At 41.6% G+C, this 24,519-nt stretch overlaps 1 protein-coding gene across 1 annotated transcript; it reads left to right on the forward strand.

The window, feature by feature from the left end:
• Positions 1 to 590: 590 nt before the first annotated feature.
• Positions 591 to 24,043, forward strand: csgalnact1a (chondroitin sulfate N-acetylgalactosaminyltransferase 1a). The gene is made up of 8 exons (XM_058064985.1): positions 591 to 944; positions 10,533 to 11,664; positions 13,194 to 13,410; positions 16,429 to 16,530; positions 20,731 to 20,909; positions 20,990 to 21,084; positions 21,205 to 21,286; positions 22,204 to 24,043. The coding sequence occupies exons 2-8, from the start codon at positions 10,905 to 10,907 to the stop codon at positions 22,488 to 22,490; spliced, it is 1,722 nt and encodes a 573-aa protein (XP_057920968.1). The 5' UTR covers positions 591 to 944; positions 10,533 to 10,904; the 3' UTR covers positions 22,491 to 24,043.
• Positions 24,044 to 24,519: the final 476 nt, after the last annotated feature.

Genomic DNA, 24,519 nt, shown 5'->3' on the forward strand with positions numbered 1-24,519 from the left:
TGGAGGAGATTGATTTGCTGTGGCGACCCCTGAAGGGAAAAGCCCAACGAGAAAGAAGAAGTTTGTGTGGAGTTTAAATTTTATAATGAAAGGCTGTAGTGTTTCCTTGCTACTCTTAACGCTGTCTTGAATCCACTAACAAGGATGTCTTTATGTGTGAAAACACATGGCTATGGAAGGAAGAGAAGGAAGAGGAGGGTGGACCAGCAGCTTGCTTGAACTTGCATGGAGGCTGTCAAGCTCACCACAAACCTGTACATTTCTTTTTACGCTTTCAAAATAAGACCACCACTACAGCGCCGGCTGTTGAAAAAAGGATTAGGTCTCTATGTGTTCAATTGTGCATAAGTGTGTTGATTCAAATATCAAATTGATGCCAAAATGTTTCATATATAGCTCATCTTAACACTGAGCTATAGTAGTCACAAGAAAACTTTCAGTTAACTATACTTTTTGGTTTTGTTTTCATTATACTGGTTTCCCCTCTCCAATTGTCCATTTTTGTTAGCTCAATCAGCACAACATTGACTAACAGCACCAGTAACTAGCATTAACTTGCTAGGTTATGGTTAAAAGAACTGTGTGTGTATTTAATTCAGGCGTTTGGGTTGGCCACCTATACCTTTACCCTAAAGTACTTGGCGTCAGTAAAATAAACCCCGTAAAAAACACATTAAATGGAAACAATGAGTTTTTAACACCATGTAACAAACCTGCCGTGAGTCTGGTGTTTAATTTTGAAGGCAGCAGTCAAGTTGTTCCGGTGTTTCCATCATTAACTCGACGAGGCGACACCGGCAAGCTACACCTCTTACACGAGAGACTGGCAAGTGTCGGCGGAGCTCAGAGGACCAGCGGAGGGGCGGCAGGAGTGGTCGGCTGCACTCGGATGAGACGCCACCTCCACCCGGCTCAGAATGGACCAATCACCGTGGGGAGAAGAGGTAAGGCGTTTGGATGAATGAAAGCATACTCCTTTATAGGTACAGGCAGTGTGATTGGGTATTGTTGTAACTCAGTCAAGTACAGCATTGTGTTGTATTTTGACATAGTTTTCAAGATATGCTAACTTGCTTTCAATTATTGGAGTTTTATTTTTATTAAATTATGCTGATTTTTGTCATTTTTATGTGACATTTGTAGTGTTTAAAAATGAGGTAGATCATGTTTTTCATGATATAGAAGACATAGTAAATGTAAAAGTGAATGTTTTTTTTTCCTCTATAGATGTTTGTCTTTATCCCTTTCAAGCATTGTAATCCTTCTCAGTGTACTCAATCACTAACAAGCAACCAAGAAATATTTGGAGCTGGCTATTCTCATATTGTGCGGAAAGAAAGTGGAGATTATGGGATTGGGAGTTTGCTTGGCAAGCAGAGAAGAATGGACTCGCTTGACTTTAAACACGAAACAAACAAAGGCTAAACGCATTTTACCCCACATAACCGATTAAGTGTGACAATTGATGTGATACATTATGACATTTATGTGCTCCTTTTGCCCGCCAGATGAAAGAGGCACATTTAACATGAACGCATGTGTGTCCTACTTGTGCCCTCTCATGTTTCACAGATCGCGTAACACAATGACCTTTGGGCGACGAGCATCTTAACACATTTTGCACTTGTCTCCTCATTGTTCATTTGGTTGATAAGATGGATAAGAGGCAACTGGGCTGTCATGTTGAACTCAGTCAGCTCAAGGTTGGGCCGTTCCAGTGGCGACACAAAGACGCCACTCAGAAACAGGCTACTTTTCAGCCTGGCAGGAGCGTATGTGGCAGTTTACTGGCCCGGCAGAAAAGGGAAGTATTGAACCTCCTACAGAGGCACCTGATCGGAGGTGGCTTGCAAGCGCTTGGTAACTAAAGCCTTTCACAAGTCTGTTACAACAGTGGGAGTCCAGTCAGAAAATCGGATCTGGGCTAGTTCGGCAACAACATCTACACCAGGGGTCTCAAACTCAATTTACTTGGGGGCCACTGGAGCTAGGGTCTGGGTGAGACTGGGCCGCATCAGGTTTTCCAAAAAAAAAGCAAAAAACGTATTTTTTAAAAACAGAAAAATGAATAAACTTTGCTTTGGTTCCGATTTTCTACAAGAAAAGATCTGATAAAACATTCCACTGTTCTCAAATATCTTACTTTTTATTTTTCTACACAAAATAAGATGAAAAATAAATAAACAAATCAAGAATAAAGAAAATCAATCAATCAGTAATGAATAAATAAATATAATAATAATAATAAAACGGCAAATAATAAAAACTTAAGAAACCACATATAGTTGGTGGGTAGACAAATTATTTTTTTCAGATTAAAATTAACAAAGCATTATTAGAGCCCTGTAGACATGACAAAACACGACTATAGTCACATTTATACTCTTTTTATTTACAACATATTGCGCAACTGCAGGGTCTTGAGACACATGCTAACTTGCAAACTAGAGAGCTAGCGACCTAAACGGTAGCCTTCAAGTTATTTCCTTTAAACTTAAATAGCCAAAAACTTACCACTTCCACACGGATAGGGAGGATAACTATTAACAGTCATTTAACCTTTAACATGAACATTAATCAAACGTAATAATTTTTTCTGGGTACATGATGCCATACAGCATCCATATCAAACTTGCGCGGGCCGCACTAACATTAAACTTTCATATCAAGGCGGGGGCCTCAAACTAGTGTCCTGCGGGCCACATTTGGCCCGCGGGCCGCGTGTTTGAGACCTCTGATCTACACCAACGTAAGACCAGGGTTGTCCAGGAAGGGGTAGTGGTTGCAGTACAGTACATATGTGTCCTCTGATTGGCTGCTGGGATAGGCTCCTGCACCAGTTAGGACAAATGGCATAGAAAATTGAAGTTTGCAGTTTGTATAAAAGGTACAGTTATAGTCTGTTTGTATTTGGGTGAAATGATGCAGCAGATGGAGCCATGGTGGAAAACAGGGGCACTAATGACCAATCACCATTACCGCCACCCGTTGGACTGGAGTGGTACTGTACCACCTGACATGATTTACTACTTATGAGTCATCGGCTGTGTTCGAACCCGCACACTAACTGCTTCATACTATCCATACTCCATACTGCATACCCAATCGATCAGACAGTATGCAAAGCAGTCTGAAGCTGATTTCACTTTAGCTCTAAAGTCTTTAAATACATCACTTTATTGAGATGTTTTTTAAATCAGGCGTGAAAGTGGCTGTTTAGATCCCGAGTGTGCCATTTATTTGTCCAAATACCAACCGTTTACAATTTTGTTCAGACGAATTCGGCAAAATTTAAGCTAGCCGAAGTGAGCAATGCACTTCTGGTTATTTTCACAAAATAACACCCCCATACTTTTCTCATACAAAAAAAAACATAGTGATAAATCACTGCTTTTACTTTGAAAACAAGAAGTGAACAAACTCGCAATATATCCTGCTTGATACCGCCGTTTGGTCCATCCTGTTACTGTTTTTTTTTTTTTTTGTGGTTACGTCACGTTGCGTTGTATCCTGGGTAATTTGAGTGTGAGTAGTAAGCTTCAGCCCCCTAAAAAAATTTCCTAAGCCCCCCTAAATAATTACATTTTCTTTTTTTTACAAAAAAATTTCTGACAATTTTTATATAATAGGGCAAAAGCAGGCTAATAAGCAAGCCAATAAGCAGGCTAATACTAGCCTAGTACTACTAGTAGTAGTAATAATCAGAAGAAGAAGAATGATGACAGTAATAATAATAGGCTAATTAATAATATAATAATGATTTTTATTTAAATAGAATTTTTTTTACAAAAAAATCTCTGACAAATTTCATATAATAGGACAAAAGCAGGCTAATAAGCAAGCCAATAAGCAGGCTAATACTAGCCTACTACTAGTAGTAGTTGGAGTAATAATCAGAAGAATAATGATGATAGTAATAATAATAGGTTAATTAATAATATAATAATGATTATTACACAATTGATCACTGTCCACTGGACAGAATGGTTGCAGAGCTTGAGCAGCGGTTTTGCAGTGTAGATTGTGTGTACATTTAATGGTGGCCTAAAACAATTGAGTATCTCTACTAAATCTGTACAAAAGTGGGAAAGTTATAGCCCGGTTCTTGTTCCTTATATGTTTTTTGGATTTTTGTGAATGTCTACTACATTCATTCATATTCTGTGCATCTCCAGGGGGCTAAGCACCCCCTGTCCTCAGAACCTAGTGACGCCCCTGTACTCAACATTTCTGGCGAATGCAGTGTGCATCCGGGAAATTCTTGCATACTCAAAAACCGCATACTGCCAGTGTAGACACACTGCATACTCAAAAAGTATGAGTAGTAGGTAAGTATGCAGTTTCGAACACAGCCATCCTTTAGGAAACCTGACCTTGCATTCTTGTGAGTGGCATTTTAGTCATTTGTCTGGAATCTGTTCAGGTTTTGGAATTGGCTCTCATTGGAAAGTATAACTAATGTTGATAACCAAGACTTGATAGAAGCATTGCTCTTTCCCCGACGTGCTTCGCCTTTTGAGTTTGCTCTGTGTCTTGTCTATGAATTCGGATAAATCTCCTTAATGCCAGATCCGCAATATCTGCTGCTGCTGCTGCTGCTGCAACGGCCCATTTCCCGCCCAGAGGGGCCATTCAACTTTCATCTGGTGCAATGTAGCTGTGAAATAATGCAACTCTTTGAGGAAGTAGGACCCACACACAAATGTTGACACGGGACACTCGTGATGAAGTAGAGGATTGTTGTGTGCGTGCGTTTTAAGGGGCTTCCATCCAGATGGCATGTCGACAGGAAGGTTCCAAGCAAACGGGCCCCTAATGAATGGGGAGGTTGAATGACCTGAGGGGACGGGATACATCAAAGAGCGCCTTTCTCTGCTTCCTCTCGTCCCTCAATCATCATCATCACTTCATACCATTGCTAGCCTCTCTGTTCTTCATCCTCACACCTTGTCTGATATGATTACTTCCCCCGAGGAAGGAAGGAATGAAGAGCTGATGTCTCTCTTGGCTTGATGCGTCTCAAACTGTTCATTTTTTAAACTGGTCTCCATGAACCTCTCCTCATCCTCATCCCCTCCTTAACTCCATCATTTTCTATTCTCCTCCCACCCCACAACCCATCTTCCCTTCATATTATCCTCTCCTCTTCATCTTCTCTCATGCCCCCACCTCTCATCCTTTCCTCCTTTCATTACTTGAAGGTCAATTTCCAATTTGTGAACTAAATGAGCCATTGGAAACAATGGAAATACTGTAGAATAGTCAATTCCAGCATCAAACTGACACCACTGTAATTTGTTCACACTGTTGGTTCTCAACTGGATTGGCTGAGAGACCCACCATCACCCCTCAAGGACAAACGGCGATTCCAAATTACAGATTTAAAAAAAAAACTCAAGTGCACTCTTCTCCAGCAGATATCTGCAGCTGTGTGTCGCCACTCGATGTCCTTGAGTTTGACAAAGTCGCCCAGAGACAGGACATGTCCATACATATATTATCAACTCTTATACCGGCAAAATTTTAAAGTGAGCTTCGGCAGTAGTCCGGAAGTACTCTGGATTGCTTGGGGGTGTGATAAATCACAGCTGAATGGGCATGCCTGGAGGCGGGCTGCGGCTGGAATAAATTAAAACAGAGTGTTTGGAAATCCAAGGAAATACAGCTAAAAAGGTGCCGCAAGGCATGCTGGGAGCACTTGCTAAAGTGTGTAGAGTTAATTAGTTGTTTACTACTCACCACGGCAGTAGTAATTGCCCTGTGTGTGTTTACTCACCTGTTTCACGTCATGTTTTACATTGTGATTGTAGTTAGTGTTCTGTTGCTCATTTCACTGTGTGACAAGGTTAGTGTTAGCTACTGCTTGCTCAATGAAAGAGCGGCTTTCTTTCATCAAGATGGAGTACCTCTAACCATCTCTTGAGATATTCAAGGTCGATGGGCTGCACTTCCACTAGAGTTTCATGTCAAGTAGGGGGCTACGAGTGTGAGACCCCTTCTTTTTCCCACAGTTTCCTTGTGTGCTCCTCATGCATCCTCCTCTTCATATGGTCCTTACCTGACTTATAGTTTTATTACATAAAAAATAGAAACAATCCAGTGCTTGTCAGCCGCCTTCTTCTGTCCTCTCGGTTTAAAATAGAAGTTAAATATCTCCACCTCCTACCATATCAGCTCCTTGGCAATGACATACCAATCAAGTATGTAAGGTCAAAGCTCTGCTATCATCTCCTTATCTTCTCATATCCACGTCATGTCTGCCAACCAATCTGTTTTCCTCAGAAAATCCTTTTTCACCATTAAATGTTGACAGGTATGATTTTTGTCCTCATCGACATTCCTCATGTTCACAGTGAGCTTGTGGGAGGACAAGTTTAGACAGTTCACATGCACGCAATCACTCAAGAATCCTCGACCTATGACATGCAAGTGACACAGCGGAGGCGGAAACGGGCGGTTCAAACATGAGGGTCTCAGTGATTGCGATAGTGGGCGCCTGCATCGGTGAGGAGTGTGTGCGCCCCGTGCGTTCCACAGTGATGCATAGTATTTTCATAGGGGTGCAACATCCATACATTTCCCATAACATTAAAAAATAGCTCTGATGTGTTGGGCACGTTATTTGATTACCCGGACTGTTCTGTAGGTGGAAGCTGTTGCCGTCATAACAAAGAGAAGTGGCTTGACATGCGTTAATTATCCTAAAAATGTATATCTGTTTTTGACAGTCCTACTTTCCACAAAGGAAAAGTGTGTTTCCGAGTACTAATTCTTTAGGATTTATGATGGTGACAGTTTGACAGAAGAAGCTGATCTGCTCCGCGACATTAGTGATGAAGGAAGGGAGTCAGTCGCAGGGGTGGCTTTCAAAGACATTTAAAAGGTCCAGTGTGTTTGAACTTAGTGGATGCATGTCCATAAATTCCTCAAGTGGTGTGACTTCTTTTGTCTTTTTCGCCATCATACACCTCAGCCAGCTCTTGAACTCACCATGAATGCAATGCAGCATTTTCTTTGAATGTTGTAGCTATATTTAAGCACATTAGAGTCCAGAGGGCAGGAAGCTGCAGCAGTAGTGGGATTTGGGATGCTGCAAAGCCCCTCTTTGTAAAACATCTCTGCTGCCTAATCATTTGCCTTTGCCTCCCTCATTCATGAGTGTCCGACGTGCTCAAAGTCGCCTCAGTTCATGTTCTGAGAATGAAAAATGTCACCGGGGAAATCATTTTTTATTTTGTCACCAGGTACAAAAAAATGTATCGTCATTCTTGTTTGTGTGCTTGTAAACAAGCGTCCCACTGTGTTTATGTGGGGATTTATTATATCTCCCTAGGATACTTAGAATTTATGGCTGTTTGTCCACTGTTTCCACCACAGAGAATCAGGTCACTATTTGATTTGGTACATGTTTATGTTTTGTCTACATCAGATAAAACCTGCCTCCAAAAATGTATTTATCTCCAACAAATTTGTAAAAAAGTGGATAATACTTCATAGTTTTTGACCTGAACATGATGAATAAACTTACGTGGTGTAGGATTAATTCCTTATATGGAAAGAAGAACCTGTTTAAGACCTCCTAAATACCGTTTGCGAAATGATTAGAGCCCACTAGACATGGAATAACACCCCTATAGTCACTCTTATACTTGTATAACCTCTATATAGTAGACATAATAAGAATAAGACAAAATAAGCCATTTAAGACATAAATAAGTGTTTGCTGCTGAATTTGCTGAAATTATTAGAGCCCACTAGACATGGAATAACACCACTATAGTCACCCTCATACTTGTATAACCCCAATATAGTAGACAAAATAAGCCATTTAAGACATAAGTGTTTGTTGCTGAATTTGCTGAAATTATTAGAGCCCACTAGACATGGAATAACACCCCTATAGTCATTCTTATACTTGTATAACTCCAATATAGTAGACAAAATAAGCCATTTAAGACATAAGTGTTTGTTGCTGAATTTGCTGAAATTATTAGAGCCCACTAGACATGGAATAACACCCCTATAGTCACCCTTATACTTGTATAACCCCAATATAGTAGACATAAAAAGACAAAATAAGCCATTTAAATAAATGTTTGTTGCTGAATTTGCTGAAATTATTAGAGCCCGCTAGACATGAAATAACACCCCTATAGTCACCCTTATACTTGTATAACCCCAATATAGTAGACATAATAAGACAAAATAAGCCATTTAAGACGTAAATAAGTGTTTGTTGTTGTAAATGTGTTCCGGTGCTCGGGGAGAGCGGAGTGGGGGGGGGGGGGGGGGGGGATTGGACAGTAAGTGACGTTGAGGGGTTTATCTTGGCTTGGGTTACGGCTGCAACATTAGCTTGTGTTGGGGAATATTGTACCTGTTTTGAGTTAATTTAAACTTGTTGTTCCAGTGATCAAGTCTGGTGCTTGTGTGTCTCGCCATACCGACACCTAGTGACCAGTGTGGAGTACTACGTACCATTGTAAGATCTTTGAGTCTTCTAAATGGCTTATTTGGGCGTATTTTATTTAATAAATTTTGATGTTTGAAAATATTTAAATTAGGCAAAAAAACATAACATTTGCTAATATCTGAATATTGTTTTGGAATAATCAACCACGAAACAATGATTTATTTATATATTTTAGAAAATCTGAAGCTGTGAAATTCCATGTGAGAATTGGTGAAGGATTACTGCATATGGGAGGGAACGACAGAGTAATGCAAGAAGCAACACGACGGCGTGTTTTGCACCCCTAATAAAATCAACCATGGTGATTCAGTGTTTTGTGTGCTGTAATTGTGTGACAGCCATGCCTTCGCCCCTCGGGAATCAGGTAATCTAGACTGAATCAACTCAGATTCCCCAGGAACGTGCCAATTTTTTTAATCCGCACGGTGATGAATCCCTCCGTTTTAGCCTTACTACTGCATTGATGCCGTAATGAAGTAAAATGCATAACTCCAGGACTCACTTAAAAGGGTCTTATGCGGCATCCGTGCAAGTTTTGTTGCAGGAAACCATAAAAGCAAAGAGTAACGTCATGATGTAGAGCTCAGACTAATTAGGGCTGCTTGTTAAACAAAAAGTGGTGACTAAGCACCTTGAGATTATCCACTGATTCTCTAGTTTCTCTAGAAAAGATCAGATACTGTTCCCATGACCGCCATTTCAGGATACATGGCTATAACGGACGAGACAAATTCAAAACAGTATCCTGCAATACCTCTCGTTCTAACCATAGCCACTTATGACCTAAACCCCCACCTCCTGCTGCTCAAACATCCTCCCAAATTGACAGCGGAGGTCCGACTGGAGAGGCGCCGCATCTCGCCCGCCGACTCAGCCGTCAGTCAGAGCACAGTCTGGTATTCACCGCCACCATAGACTAATCCTTTCATGGGTTCCCCGTCTTCAGGCAGCGCTGTCAAAGAGACGACTGTGTGTGGAGTGTGATACATTTACAGATATGTACAGTAACTCAAATAGACCCCCCCCCCCAGTATTCCCACTTGTGACTGGCTTTAGCATGTTGCAGTGCACCTCAGTGTTGTCGTCCATGTATGGCTACACTGGGTTTGGAGCATGTGATTCCACATCATTTCTGGTTTTTGCCTTTATTTACAGCTAGGTAAAATGCTATTTTAGTTCCTGTATAAATGATGCAAACGATGCCTTTTTCAAATATGTTAAAAGCACAGATAGGTGGATATTTCTATCCGGGTATCATAAAAGAGTCGTCTCAAAGAGATGAATGAGAGTCCCTGATCTTCCTCTCTTCTCAATCACATGACAGCATTTTTGGTGAAGACTCAGAGGAATGCTTTCTACTCTACTCTATCGAAAATCTCGAAAAAAAAAACCTTTCGAAAATCAACATCTATTTTCTATGCCGCTTATCCTCATAAGGGTGGCAGGGGGTGTGATGGAACCTATCCCAGCTGACTTTGGGCGAGAGGCAGGGTACACCCCAGCCAATCGCAGGGCACATACACAAACATCTCACATTCATACCTATGGACAATTTGGAGTCACAGGCATGTTTTAGGTACCATGCAAACTCCACACAGGTTCAAACCCAGTTCTTTCCCGATTTCCGACTGTGTGGCCAACATTTAAACCACTAGTACACCATGCGGCCCCATAAATCCTTCATTTATTCATTCATTTTCTACCGCTTATTCTCATGAGGGTCACTGGGGTGCTGGAGCCTATCCCAGCTGTCTTCGGGCGAGAGGCAGGGTACACCCTGGACTGGTGGCCAGCCAATCACAGGGCACATATAGACAAACAACCATTCACACTCACATTCATACCTATGGACAATTTGGAGTCGCCAATTAACCTAGCATGTTTTTGAAATGTGGGATTGAACTCGGGTTTCCCAGCTGTGAGGTCTGCACGCTAACCACTCATCCGCTGTGCAGCCTCTGTAAATCATGTGTTATGCTTTGTAATGACATAACCAACGCTGATGTGTGGCAGTAAAAGAAATGGCTGTGATATAAGGGACATCTCTTCTTCTCCACAGCTTGACGAGACCACCTTTTGATGGCAGTGGAACGTAGCATTCCAACTCCATGCATCATCCAGGCCAAGGATCTCCAGACGTTCCCTGAATCATCTACATGCAGGAAGAGGGCGTCAATGGAGAGCTAGCTAGAGGAACCACGTGATTCACTTCTGACTGTTGGATGACATAACGGCGTCTGAGTTAGACTCTTCTAGCAGACCATAGCGCTAAGTGGACCAACAGAGTGGAAAAAAGCCACTGCCTGACTTTGCCAAAGACCAGAGCCAAGTAAGCAGAGGCTCCACATGGATTATAATGACCTCACACTGATAAGTCATATATGGACTCTAGCTGAGGTTACATGAACTTTGTTTCAATCTCTGATATTTTATGCAAGACGTGACCATGTTGCGGCGTGCACGACTCGACTGGATATCTGTTCGAAAAATGTGTTATTTTTGCACTCATAAAACGATTCCTGTAGGAGGTGTGCTGGTGCTCCTCTGCTGCTTTCTGTGGCTCCTCTATGTGATGACCTGCCGTCCCCAGCAGTCAGATGACCCTCAGCTGAATCACGCCATGCCCCACGCCAACCCAAATCAGCTGGGGGATACAAGGCCGCCGGTTGGAGCAGGCGCCAGTGGAACAGGACAAGTCCTCCTGCAAGAACGTGAGGAGCAGCACCGCTCCCACATCTGCTCCCTGAAGAAGAAGATTGCTCAACTCAAAGAAGCGTTGCAGGAGCATAGCCAGCAGCTTAAAGGTGTGCAAGATAGCATGAAGGGGGCCAGAGGAGCCCCGCAAGAAGGGTACAATGTCCAAGGAGGTCTTGGGGATGCTCCAGGGACCAAAACCCAGCAAATGGACCTCCAGGACTTTCTGAGGAGCCAGCTTTCCAAAGCTGAAGTGACAGCCGGGGAGAGGCTTCCTAATGAGTACGCGGTGGTCCCCTTTGAGAGCTTCACTCTGCAGTGGGTCTATCAGCTGGAGATGGGGCTGAGTCGTTACCCCAGGGAGAAGCCCACCAGGAAGGACAAGCGAAACGAGCTGGGAGAGGTGCTGGAGACGGCTCTGCACAGCCTCAACACACCGTCGGCCCAGCAGAACGGAAAAAGTAGCAAAGTGTATACAACGTCTGACTTCATTGAAGGTGAGAACATTGAACCTGCTACTGACCCAAATATATGACGCTATATTTTCCTTAAAAAAGTCTAAAAAAATGGGTTTTAGAGACACTCAGTAAAGCCTAAATCACAAGCGGTCACACAGGCTCTGAAGCCTCCCTCAGTTTGACCCCCAAGAGGGCTGGGTTCCTGAGCTCCTGTTTGCTGCAGCAGCAGATTTTCCCATGACAATAAGGACAATAAATGACTTCCGACAGGGAATCATAATCAAATATCTGCATTGAATCGCACTTGACCACTTCAAGGTGCAGTGTAAATCCACACTAAGTTGTACACCTATGTATAAATGTGTTGTAGTTACAGGAATCCTTGGAAGGATTGTGTGCAATGGTTATCAGGATATCCTCCTGATTTGTCCTGCTTTGACCGCCACGGCAGGAAATGGACACAGCTGCTCCTCATTCACAGTGGGAGCTTCTCATCAAATGGCAGCATATCCCTGCACATGTGTGGGAAAAAAATACCAATGTTTGTGATGGAAGCCATAAAGTGACCGAGTGCTTTTATGTTTTTACTAGGGCTGTCAATGGATTAAAATATTTGATCACAATTAATCACATTTTGTCCACAGTTAACTCACTATTAATTGCATTTAATTGAAAATCAAAATAAGTTTTTATCTATAATAAGTAGGGGAAATCTCCTTGTGGTAAATGATTCAATGTGCAACTACAACGATAATTACATACAATTTTATGTAAATGATATCAATCATTTTATAGCATGACATCAATTTCGGAACTTTGGGCCATTATTCAAAAAATACTGTCAGCAGGCATATTTTTGTATTGCTCTTTTTCTTTATTATTAGCATATTAGCTCTTAAACTACAAATGTTCAGCAAATACAAAATGTTAGCAAGTAAGAGCTCTCACACTATCATGTTTTTGTTTCTTTGTGTCAGCTCAAAATAAGATGAGTTTATTTATGATCCTGGTTTTAAATTCTAAATGTTTGTGAGTAAAAAGCCTATTTAGGAACATTCATGAAAATACCTGAAACATAGGGCAATAGTCATAAAACATTTAATCCAAATTGCAAACCTAATGTCATTTAATTCCTCTTTTAAAACACATTGAAATACATAGAAATTAATCGTTATTTTACAGTAAATATTATTTTATGACAATACTCTTTCCACAGTTTTTGAATGTTTAATGTGATTTGTTCCAGCTTGTTGCTATAGGGTTACCGTGCTTCAATCAAACTACGGAGGGGGCCGAGAGTCAAACATGAGAAAAAAAATTGCCGCCGTTAAAGGGAACTTCGCGTCATTAACGCGTTAACTTTGACAGCCCTATTGTTTACTCATTTTTATGCTTGAAAATGCTGAATTTAGACCAAAAATGCATATATTTTGCTTAAACATTCATATTTTTGTCCTTTAATATTAATACTACGCCCTGGTCAGCCATGACACATGTATAACATAACTGTAATAATAATCATCATTGACTGGTCATAAGTTTTGCGTGTGTTCGCATCCCTTACGCAGGCACCACACGCACAGAGAAGGACAAAGGGACCTTGTATGAGCTGACCTTCCAAGGAGAGTACAGTCACGAATTCCGACGGCTGGTGCTCTTCCGACCCTTCGGACCGCTGATGAAGGTGACAAACGAGAGGGTGAACACGGGCCACGTGGTCGTCAACATCGTCGTGCCACTGTATCGCCGCACCGACAATTTCAAGCGCTTTATGCACAATTTCAGGTGGGCACCTCCCTCCTTGTCATGTATTCCGGTCCCGGTTCTGTTTTTCAGACCTAGTTGTACATTTTAATGAGGGATTAAGCACAGTGGGGCAGATTAGAATAGGGATTTGGGATTGCATTTTACTGCTACGATGTTAAAAACCCAATATAAACAAATCTGGGACGGATTGGAAAGATAGGAGTCAGTCACTTCCTGTCTGTTGTTGCATGCCCACATGAGAGCTCAGTTCCTCAGCTAATTGTTCCCAATAACTTACATTGGGTGTGCTGTGAATTAAAGAATAAATGTTACATAAGACAACAGTGCCTGTCTTTGGAAAATCAGTGTAAGCAGCGCTGACAGGTGATGTCACTTCCTGCTCTCCAAAATAAAACACTCCTCTCCTGTGACAATATGTTAAAAATAGCCATAAAAGAAACCTAAAAATGAACAACAGGCGCCGGGCAGCAAAGTGGGAGAGTTTGTGTATTTCTTGGTGAAAGCTAACGCCTTTTCACCAAAGCCGTAGCGCACACAAGGGTGAACATTTGTATAAAAAAAAAAACACACACACACCCCAACTGTGTAGCCTGTGCTGTTATTTTTTAGACAAAAGTTTAGATAGACTTGAACATTTTATCACGGCTCAATGTGTGCAGTGTAACTGTAGAGTGTTTCGTCCAAACACCACGAAATTTGGTACACACCTTTATGTGACTGATAAGTACATGTATGGGAATTTTGAGAAAGATTGGTTGAAAAACATGTCCGCTATCAAGCAAAGAGTGTTTGCCAGGGCATGGGCGGGACTTTGCAACTAATTGCTAAAAGGTAATTGACCATTTGTCTAATGATAAGAAGGGGGGGGCACCAGAAATGGCATTTAAATGGGACCTATTATTCTTTTTCCACTTTTCTGACCTATCAATGTAGTTAGAATGTTGTATTCTCGTACATTCTGGAAGAACTATAAAGTTTTCTGTGCTGGTTATTGTGTGTAGCTGCTCTATAGGAGTCCACAATTCAAAAGAAAAGGGACAAAACAGGTCCCCTTTATGCTGTTTTATGGTGTTTCTGTTTTAAAATATCCACAGTGATCAGTAAAAAATGTCACCATTAACAATGATAGTGGCAGTTGCACCCTGGAACAGATTATTTATATTTCTTCTATTTCCTATGGGGAAAAATTGCTCAAAGGTTGCCTAGGAAGCGATTGTGTTCAAACTGGCAAGTCCAGCTCCATCAATCAAAAATCAACAAGCGAGCCAGGAAACATGCCGCCACGATGGACTGTCTGCATCAAATCCCCCCCGCCCCCGTTCCTCTTGTAAAGTCAGTGATTTATGACTGTGCTGCTGCTTATCACATCTCTTTTTGGTTAGTAAATCCTGCTTAGTTGCTTTGTTCAAATGCCCTGGGGGGCCAGAAAAGTGTGAGTTGATATACAGCAACAGAGCCATAATGTTTACTTGCTTGAAAGCGCTGCTGAGCCAACACTTTACCCTGATCCATATTAAACGTGCGTGTGCGTTTATCACGTGTTTATATGAGCAAATAAATAATATATGAGGTGCAGACACATACGGAGCCCCTAAGGGGGGCATAGATGTAGAAATGAGAGATAAGCTAAGGATTCACATCCACGCGAAGAGGATGGAGAGACATTTGGGTTGCTTTTTCACCATGAGTGATGAAAAAGCTGCCTCCACTTCAGAGCTCAGCCAAAATCAATTTGCCTCCAATAATGCCAGCGTTTAGACACGAAACAGCATCTGTCACAGCCTGGGAACGTTTCACATGCATTTGGATTTCACATCAATTTGTCCTATTTGCTTGCTTATATTAAAATGGTGTATATGTAGTTTACAGTGGATGCCTGCTTTTGCGGGGGGTTACTTTTCGGGATAACCAGCAAAGGGCGATTGATCAAAAAGTCTAATTGTAATGATTACATTAGATTCTGCTACAATAGTTGCAGCATGCACAATGGCACCGTGCTGTTTTCATCTGATGCACTCATCTTTGGAAATGCAAAAACAGGTGCGCCACACCTCAACGTCAAGGCTAGGACGCAGGGGGACCGGCGAGCACTTAGCTGAGAAGGTCCACCGGGTCTGAGTCCTGGGGTTACACGGCCGTTGTTGCCTATACTTATAGGTTATCACATGGTTTGTCTGGTATCAGGCCCAGTATCATGCCCCCGCGTGCCAGTATCAGCCCGAGACCGAATGATGATCTTATTATCATATATTATTTAATCATGAGCTTATTATCACGTACTATTTAATCAAAAGACCAGAAAATTTTCAGTTTATTACATGTATTATATCTAAACGGTGTAAACACAATAATTGCAAAAATATTTCAACAATAATATTTTATCAACAGTCTTATCTTATCAATGTCTGACAATTAAAGTTCCATTAATCAAGTTTGGGTTTTTTGGTGACTGGAGAAGCACTAGGGATATTTATAGTGTGTGTTCACGCTCGTGCGCTGTTCTCTGATGGGCGGTTTCTAGGGTGCAGGGCCAATTAATACTGTAGTATGTGATAAGTTCCGATATATACTGTCGCTGAATGGCTTGCTGTTTGTTTTGCTTTTAGCCAGATTGTGCAGGTTGCAGGGTGAACAGAACGGTGCTGGAATGTGGTTCATGTTTCTGTCAAAAAGCTGAACGACGTGCGATGAGGTCACAGAGTTGAGCGTCTTCAGCGTATATGTGATACATTTAACGTGTTTCTATCAAGAGACAGTATTTCCTGCTCTGTGTCTGAGCAGCGAGCTTCCACGCTGTCTTTAAAAAGACAGCTTTTTAGTTAGTTGGTTTGTATTCTTTTTTTCACTTTTATTAAAATTCCAGCTACTTACGGTCATCTTATTTTATGGTATTTTGTCATTGACGCCATTGTAGTAAATCTGATTGTGACTGATGTCCAATGGTTCCATATAACATTACTGTTCTCCATTGAGTTGGATTTGTGCTCATATGTTGCTTTCTTTGTTTATGTGTTGTGTGTGTGTGTGTACCCGTAGGGATGTCGGTATACGCCAGGATGGCCGCGTCCATCTCACACTGGTGTATTTTGGGAAAGAGCAAATGAATGAAGTCCGCAGTATTCTGGAGAGCACGGCCAGGTGAGTCGGAAACACCGCCAACAACTCACCTTTGATTCAAAGCCAAATGGATGGTGTCTCTTTTTGACTGTAATGCTGGTTCATACACGTAAGGACCATACCATTGTCTTGATATCAATATCTCGATCTCTTGGGGGCTGTGAGCCGCATATTAGATAAATGACTTCCGGCCAACTATGGACCTTGACACACAAGAACCTCCGGGGACGAACCATTACCCCAACACTGTGAACCAATTCCCTTAGGAGGGTGGGGTTGCCATGGCAATGCAGGACGACCCGTATCCCCTCTGGGTTGTTGTTCGGCCTTGAGTCGGGCGGACTAACTCCGCCGCCACAAAGCGCCTCTTTGCCCCCTTGATGCAAGCAATATCGGAAGGACTTGTCATTATGAATCAGGTTTGCCGGAGTGAAGGTTCAGGCAGCACAGATTAGATTTGGAGTATATTGTGTAATATTTATGCCTGAGCAGCACTTTTTCCCCCAGCTCTTTTTAGAATCTCTTTTAAATCCCTGAAAAAAAGCCATTTGTCAGCGTTTTTCAACTGCAGCAGTATATAATTTGGTAAACATGATGACGGCTCTAGATGAATACCATTATTACAAAGGCAAAAAACACAGTTGACCCTTTCTATTTGAATACATCATCTCCAAATTCCAAACCTCTTCACTACATCATCTGATGCTGTTCAGAATCAACTTACCGAATTACGCAACAAAAACATAAAAAATTAAATAACATACATCAGATTCACTCATCAGCACAAACACCCTTAATTTAGGGTACATAGTATATAACGATGAACAACTCCATGTCTCCTTTCTTCATGTTAAGTGCTGCCATCATCATGGGATGACCCATTCAAGCGCAACGGTATCTGTTGGAGTGTTAAGCAATCTGTTTTCAGACATCAACCAATCACAGGACAGAAAAATTCGGGCCAGCTAGCTGGCCTTGTGAGATGAATCTTAGACCTGATTGGTTCAAAACAAAATACCCCCATTACAAATAGTATGTACGTGACATAGGCCAGCACTCTACATTCTGAAGGCCCTGAGCAGTTTACATTCTCATGGTTTCTGGTTTATCAGCAGAGTTTGGTATTGCTGATCCAGACTGCACAGCGCTGCTATGCTATGCTATATACCTCATACAAAATCCCAGATCTTCTGGCCAGAGACTGTAGTGAACATCAACCTCTAACTTTGGCCAGAAAGATGACTGCCAAGCCACAGCTGGCATGATGCTAAATCTTAATGGCCACCTGCTCTCCATCACCAATTGCCATCTCCTCGGGCTTGATTTGCGATAAGACACAGTTACAGGATGAGACAGAAATCACTAAATACAACATCTTCAGCCTTATTCTTATGTTTTTAATGCCCATACAAGGCTTTGTCATACCTTGTTATCTCACCAAATGACTAATATGGAAGTCACAGTCGCACATGTAAACACATGTAGTGTTTACTAAAGTACCTACTGCAAAAAACACTCAAAGAACCTCTCTATGACAGTAGAGCTATGCTGTTTTTAAAGACCTACGTTTTGAATTTTTGATCGTCCCTGGTCTAAGTGGTGGGTGCCCCACTATTGTTCTTCCATATTAAAACACTGCTGTGGATGAAAAGTTAGAAAACCTTGAACTAGATGGATTTTCCCAAAAGGGGGAAGAGAGCTCAGAATACGATGTAAATGGAAGAAACAGAAGCTGTCTTTTTATTTTCTGCCTGTCATTCTATTCAAGCTGGATTCGGTTCTGACAGGTCTGAGTATCAAACTTGCACAACTGGATCAAATTAAGCTGGTTATGTTAACCTGAATGTTGCTTTGAGTGACAGCTTATGCTTATGCTGGATGCGTCTGATTTTTCCCTAAAAGCATCTTCCTGTAGATGACAAGCTTCCCCGCGAGCTTGCTTTGCTGGTGTCTCAAATATGCATCCGAACTGTCCTGGTCTGTCCCGCTGCAAGTAAGCGCAAGCATGAGTGATATGACACACACACACACACACACACATTCCCACAACAACACAAACAAAGCAGGGAGAACACTGGTCTTCCTCTGCAGAGCAGCACTAACAGGATTGGAAGTGACGCAGAGACAAGACAGCGTTTCCTACCATTTGTCCTCCACAGACGTCATCATCATGCTTGCAGCAATGACGCCTCGAATGTGAGGTGGTATTTTTAAAAAGCCATTCAAGAAAACAAGGCTATGGTATGTTTTAAGATGATTTTCCATCATGATGCAAGACCATTTGTTGACATGAGAACAGCATTTAGGTAGTCAATACAGTCAAACCTCGTTTTTCGCATGATTCGGTTTTTGTATGATGTCGCCTCATGTTTTTTGTACAATATTGCACGTAACAAACTAGTCCCCGTTTGCCCTGTGTAATGTATCGTAGAGTGAAATTGAGTGCCCGAATAAAGCACACATCACTATGCTGACTCACTGTTCGTGCGTTTACTTATTGCAACTGTTTAATAACACACCATGGGGCCAGAACATTGCGAGTGCTAGCAATTTGACTTGTCAGGATGTACGGGAAGTCCGCATCCACAATAACCATTTGTCATTTATAATGATATTGTACTGATATATACATGTTGAACGATATTGAGCCTTGATAGAATGTATTTTTTGTTAATATTTTGGGTGTCTGGATTAATTGGATGTTTCCTATGGGAAAAATTGCCATTATTCATTCATTTTCTACCGCTTATCCTCACGAGGGTCGTGGGGGGTGGTGGAGCCTATAACCAGCTGTCTTTGGGCGAGAGGCGGGGTACACCCTGGACTGGTTGCCAGCCAATCACAGGGCACATATAGACAAACAACCATTCACACTCACATTCATACCTATGGACAATTTGGAGTCGCCAATTAACCTAGCATGTTTTTGGAATGTGGGAGGAAACCGGAGTACCCGGAGAAAACCCACGAACATGCACAGGGAGAACATGCAACAGGCCGAGGGTGGAATTGAACCCTTGTCTCCTAGCTGTGAGGTCTGCGCACTAACCACTCAACCGCTGTGCAGCCCCCACTATGTTATATGAATTGATATTTTTATAAAGTGATCCCCATTTACCCAGAGCACCGCATGGATGCTTACTGCCATGCCGTACAGCTAAGCTAGCCCACATATTTACATGTCAGTGTGACTTTTTCTGCCAACAAAGACATAACACAAGACAAATATTAGCTCAGTTCTCGTGTGAGGGCTTCGCTATAGGTCAGAGTCAATTAAAAAGCATCTTGCGTTGAAATTGGTCAAGACAAACTGAGCTATTGTGCTGGGTTTCCGCCAGTTTAGTGCCAGCGGGTGGGTCCGCCCCTCCTGGGACTCTTGGAACAAGACGGTGTTTGTGTTCGTCCGGAAGACGTACATGAAGACTTGTGTTTTGCGCTCATGTTTTAGACTGCAGAAGAACACAAGTCCTTATCTCCTCTGTTGTGTACATGAGAGATACACCCGGCGGAACATGTTGCCACTGGTTACATGTATACAAAAAAATGTTGAACAAAAGGTGGGCGGCCGAATAGACACTAGAACCAAGGCTGTAAATGTGAGCTAAGCATTAGTCACTAACCGCATCAATTATTACGCCCGGGGGTTAAATCACAGCTGTTGCAGCTGTTTACGCATTCTTCAACAACTTCAGCTGGAGCTACAACAACTTATGACAGTATGTCTGCTGAAACCAGCGATGGGAACTAATGATGGAGGGTATACTATTATACCTACCCGAATATAAGACGCCCCTTTACTTTCAAGAAGCTCTGTCCCACTTGTTTGTTTGCATCGTTTGACAGTGAATATAAGACCACCAGGAGAAAAATAGTCTTACAGTGGAGTCGATACATAATTGTAGAGCTATTAAACATCAGGTGCATACACTCATAAGTGATGGTTGATTAATCATGAAGCAAAAGTTCAAACAACATGAGAATATTAACATTTTGTCACTCATACAAAGCAAAGCTGAGATTGAAGCTGTTTTTTTCTTCCAATATATTTAACTGTTTAGCGTAGAGGGGGAGTTTGGCGGCCACCGGGCTCAAGTGGAAAGCTGGTTATTAGCTCAGAGTGGCTGCCATGACAGCAGGCATGTGTTTAGGACATTGAATCTGATGGTTCCATCAGAACCTCTCTTATCCACCCACTCGTCTCCCCCAATTGTGCCCCTGCAGGGAGGCTAACTTCAAAGACTACACTTTCCTGCAGCTGGACGAGGAGTTTTCTCGAGGTCGGGGTCTGAACGTCGGGGTCCAAGCGTGGAAGGGCGAAAATGTGCTGCTCTTCTTCTGCGACGTGGACGTCTACTTCACTGCAGAGTTCCTGAATTCTTGCAGACTCAATGCAGAGTCCGGTGAGACGCAGTCAAACGAACGCCTACGCATCCCATAGTTACTTTTCTGCCTGGTTGATATGTTTCTCCTCACAACTCAGGTAAAAAGGTGTTCTACCCGGTGTTGTTCAGCCAGTACAATCCCACGGTGGTCTATGGTGGGGCCGAGCACATCCCGCCAATGGGACAACAGCTGGTAAAAGACACTGCTTTTCTTTGGCAGCATGCTAATCGATTGCACAGGAAGGCCTGGGAATAAGCCTACAAATACACCAAACTCTTCAAAATGTCTCCCCTCCTTTTCCTCTCCGCTCAGGTGATAAAGGAAAACACAGGCTTCTGGAGGGATTTTGGTTTCGGCATGACCTGCCAGTACCGGTCGGACTTCATCAACATAGGTGACTATACTATACACTGCGCTAACTTCATCAGGTCTGCTGTTTACAGTTGTAATTGTCTTGACTTTGGGGTTTTATTGCATTAATCTGCTTCAAATGGCTCAGGGCTGGTGCCTGCATATTTTAGCATATCTAGCAGTGAGGCTCTCAAGACCAATTTGCATCAATTCATCCTCCCTCACAAATGAAATCAGGTTACGGTGATGCAGTGTGAGATTTTCTTTGGCTGTCTAAAACATGCGCTTATGAATGCAGCCCAAGCCCTAGTCTCTGGGCAAATATTCCAACATTTTGTCATGAACTCATTTGTGTCGACGCCTCTCGGACTGGCTGACTGATGTCGACATGAGCGGTTGTCAACATAACTGAAAATAGCCATTGCTAGTTACCCAAGAGACACAAGGGGAATGTTGTTGAACCAACATCTAACAGAGCTGCTGCAGTCATTTTGGTGTGTCTTGATGAGGTAGTGCCAAATTTATCTGTGGCGATCAAAATTGATTAGTTTCGGGCCGCCACAAATTGTGTGTCACAAGTTTGTTTTTGCTTTTAGACAGACCGAGATATTTAGAAGGCGGTAAAATTCACGTATCACTCATTTATCACTAATCTGGAACCAATTAACAGTGATAAACGAGGGACTACTTAAAGGAGGGATTATATGCAAAAATGCTGAAAAATCTTGTTTCCAAACAGTGATCTGGCTCACACACAAAATGTAAAATCAGTTCTTCCATATCCCAAATTTCATCCAAATCCATTCAGAACTTTGAAGATCTGAATGTAAAGATAATTTACACGCTGTGGTTGTGCTTTGCGAAGATCACAGTGGAGCGGGACTAATGTCGACTTAAGCTAGTTCCACTGTAGCCCATGTTTATAGCTTTACCACCATCTCCATGTTTCCTTCCCTTCAGGAGGTTTTGACAAGAACATCAAAGGCTGGGGCGGTGAGGATGTCTACTTATACAGGAAGTACTTGCACAGTAACATTATGGTAGTCAGAGCGCCTTCGCGAGGCCTCTTCCACCTGTGGCACAAAAAGGAATGCGCCGACGAGCTCTCGCCGGACCAGTACCGCATGTGTATGAATTCCAAGGCCATGAACGAGGCCTCGAGGGGTCAGCTGGCGATGCTCCTGTTCAAGAACGAGTGGGACGCTCACCTTCGCATGGAGAAACAAGACAAACTCAAGGAGAACTAAAGACTGTCCAAAATATCACTTTTCTAAAGAAAGAAATCTCAGGAGTATATTACTTATCACACGAGATTCACCATACAGTTTGTTTTTTCCAGGAGGTATTGAACTAACCATTCAGGGACATGAACACTTCACCTCCCATAAATCAGGAATGTCCTGTCTCTTTAAAACCTGGGTGCCTTCTCACAACCACAAGCTGGACTTCAATATTGCTTTTATTTGTGAAGAAGCGGCGCCACCTATTGGACTAAAAGTGAACAACCAATGAAGGACATACAGTGGTGCCTTGGTTAAAGTCATTCAAGTCGTCTCCAACCACATGGGCTTTAACCAAAGCAAATTTTCCCATAGAGAATAATGTAAATCCAATTAAGCTGCTCCAGACACCCAAAAATATTAACACTAAACACATGTTATAGATAATAGTTATAATTTTACATGCAGATAACGATGCAAAAGTAATTACAAATAACCATAATTTGCAAAAATTGCACCTTGTCTCGGGATGGTCCATCGCAAGCCAAGGCAAAATTTTACTAAAGATTTTTGGGGATGTTAACTGAGGTACCACTGTATTTAAAGCTTACAACAGCCTTATGAAGCTGAGGTTTTTTATGTATAATTTATTCCCTATTATTTATCCATACCACCCTGTAAAATGATTACAACGATTGCATTTCTTATTCCTGAATAGAACGTATTTTGAAGACAGGACAAAAAAATATGCTTATTTTTTGCAATACTACCATTTTTTGTTGACGCTACACTAGCAATTATTTCAAATACAACAATTTGTTTGTCACTAAATTGGGAATACACGGTTCTGACATTTGGGCCGATGATTGTATTTACTGACCATCAACTATAAGAATAATAATAATAATTAATAATAATAATAATAATAATCCTTTAAACGGATAATAATATTTTAATAAAAATTAAGGGATAAATCCATTGGTGATTTATATTAAAACAATGGCCGTGTTTAGAAATACCCGAATTATCCTTCTCATGGTCAGAATTTGCCTATTTATAGTAGATTTTGTTTTATTCCAATTAAATGTGACTTGTTTTTACATGTATAGATATTTACATTAGAGTATCAAAATCATTTATGGCACTTTTATGGCATTTAGCATAACCTGCAATCTGTTTTTGTTGATCAGGAGCACAAGGGTCAACTGCGAACATGTCATGTGATATTTTGTCTGTTATTACTTAGTGTTGTTTTTTTATACATCCCATCAGTCACTGGTCAGATGCTGAACATTTATGTTTTTGTTTTAGATTGTAAACGATGCATTGGTGACTCTAAATTGGCCATAGGTGTGAATGGGAGTGTGAATGGTTGTTTATATGTGCCTGCCTCATATCAGTTGGGAGAGGCTCCACATTCCTGCGACCCTCGTGAGGATAAGCGGCATAGAAGATGGATGGGTGGATGTAAACAAATGCTGTAGTCTTGAAATGTGCACACCATGGTGCTTGACCAAAGATGTGAGCTATTTTGAATGTTTTTTTTTCACTCATTGTAAATAAAACATATGCGGTATATTTATTGTGTGCTTTTATCAACACTGTGTTGGTAATTTTATGACAATAAAGTTGCAATATTATGTGAAAAATGTAATACAGTGATACAACAAATAATGTAATTGAACGGTAGGTTGTAATATAAGGAGAGTAATGTCTTCATTTTATTTGAGGAAATTAATCATAGGATAAAGTCTTGTGAAAAGTCTCAATTGTATGCTAGAAAAAAGCAATACTGTACTGTTCGGTGGTTAAGTGCCATGTAATATACAACCAGTGTGATTTAATATTGAGCAATATTTGAAATAATCTGTTGTCATTCGTGTAAGATATACATTATTTACACAGTTATTAATGAAATATGTGATCTTATTTGTGGGACTAATAAATAGTCGCATTTCTCCTTATCTTATATTGCATGCTATTGCAGTTGACATCCTATAGAGGGCACGAGTGTATCGAAGCATTATGACGATTGAATCAGCGTTGCCAGACGTAC

This window comes from Doryrhamphus excisus, chromosome 2, assembly GCF_030265055.1.
Source record: "Doryrhamphus excisus isolate RoL2022-K1 chromosome 2, RoL_Dexc_1.0, whole genome shotgun sequence".
In the NCBI taxonomy this organism is placed as follows: Eukaryota; Metazoa; Chordata; class Actinopteri; order Syngnathiformes; family Syngnathidae; genus Doryrhamphus; species Doryrhamphus excisus.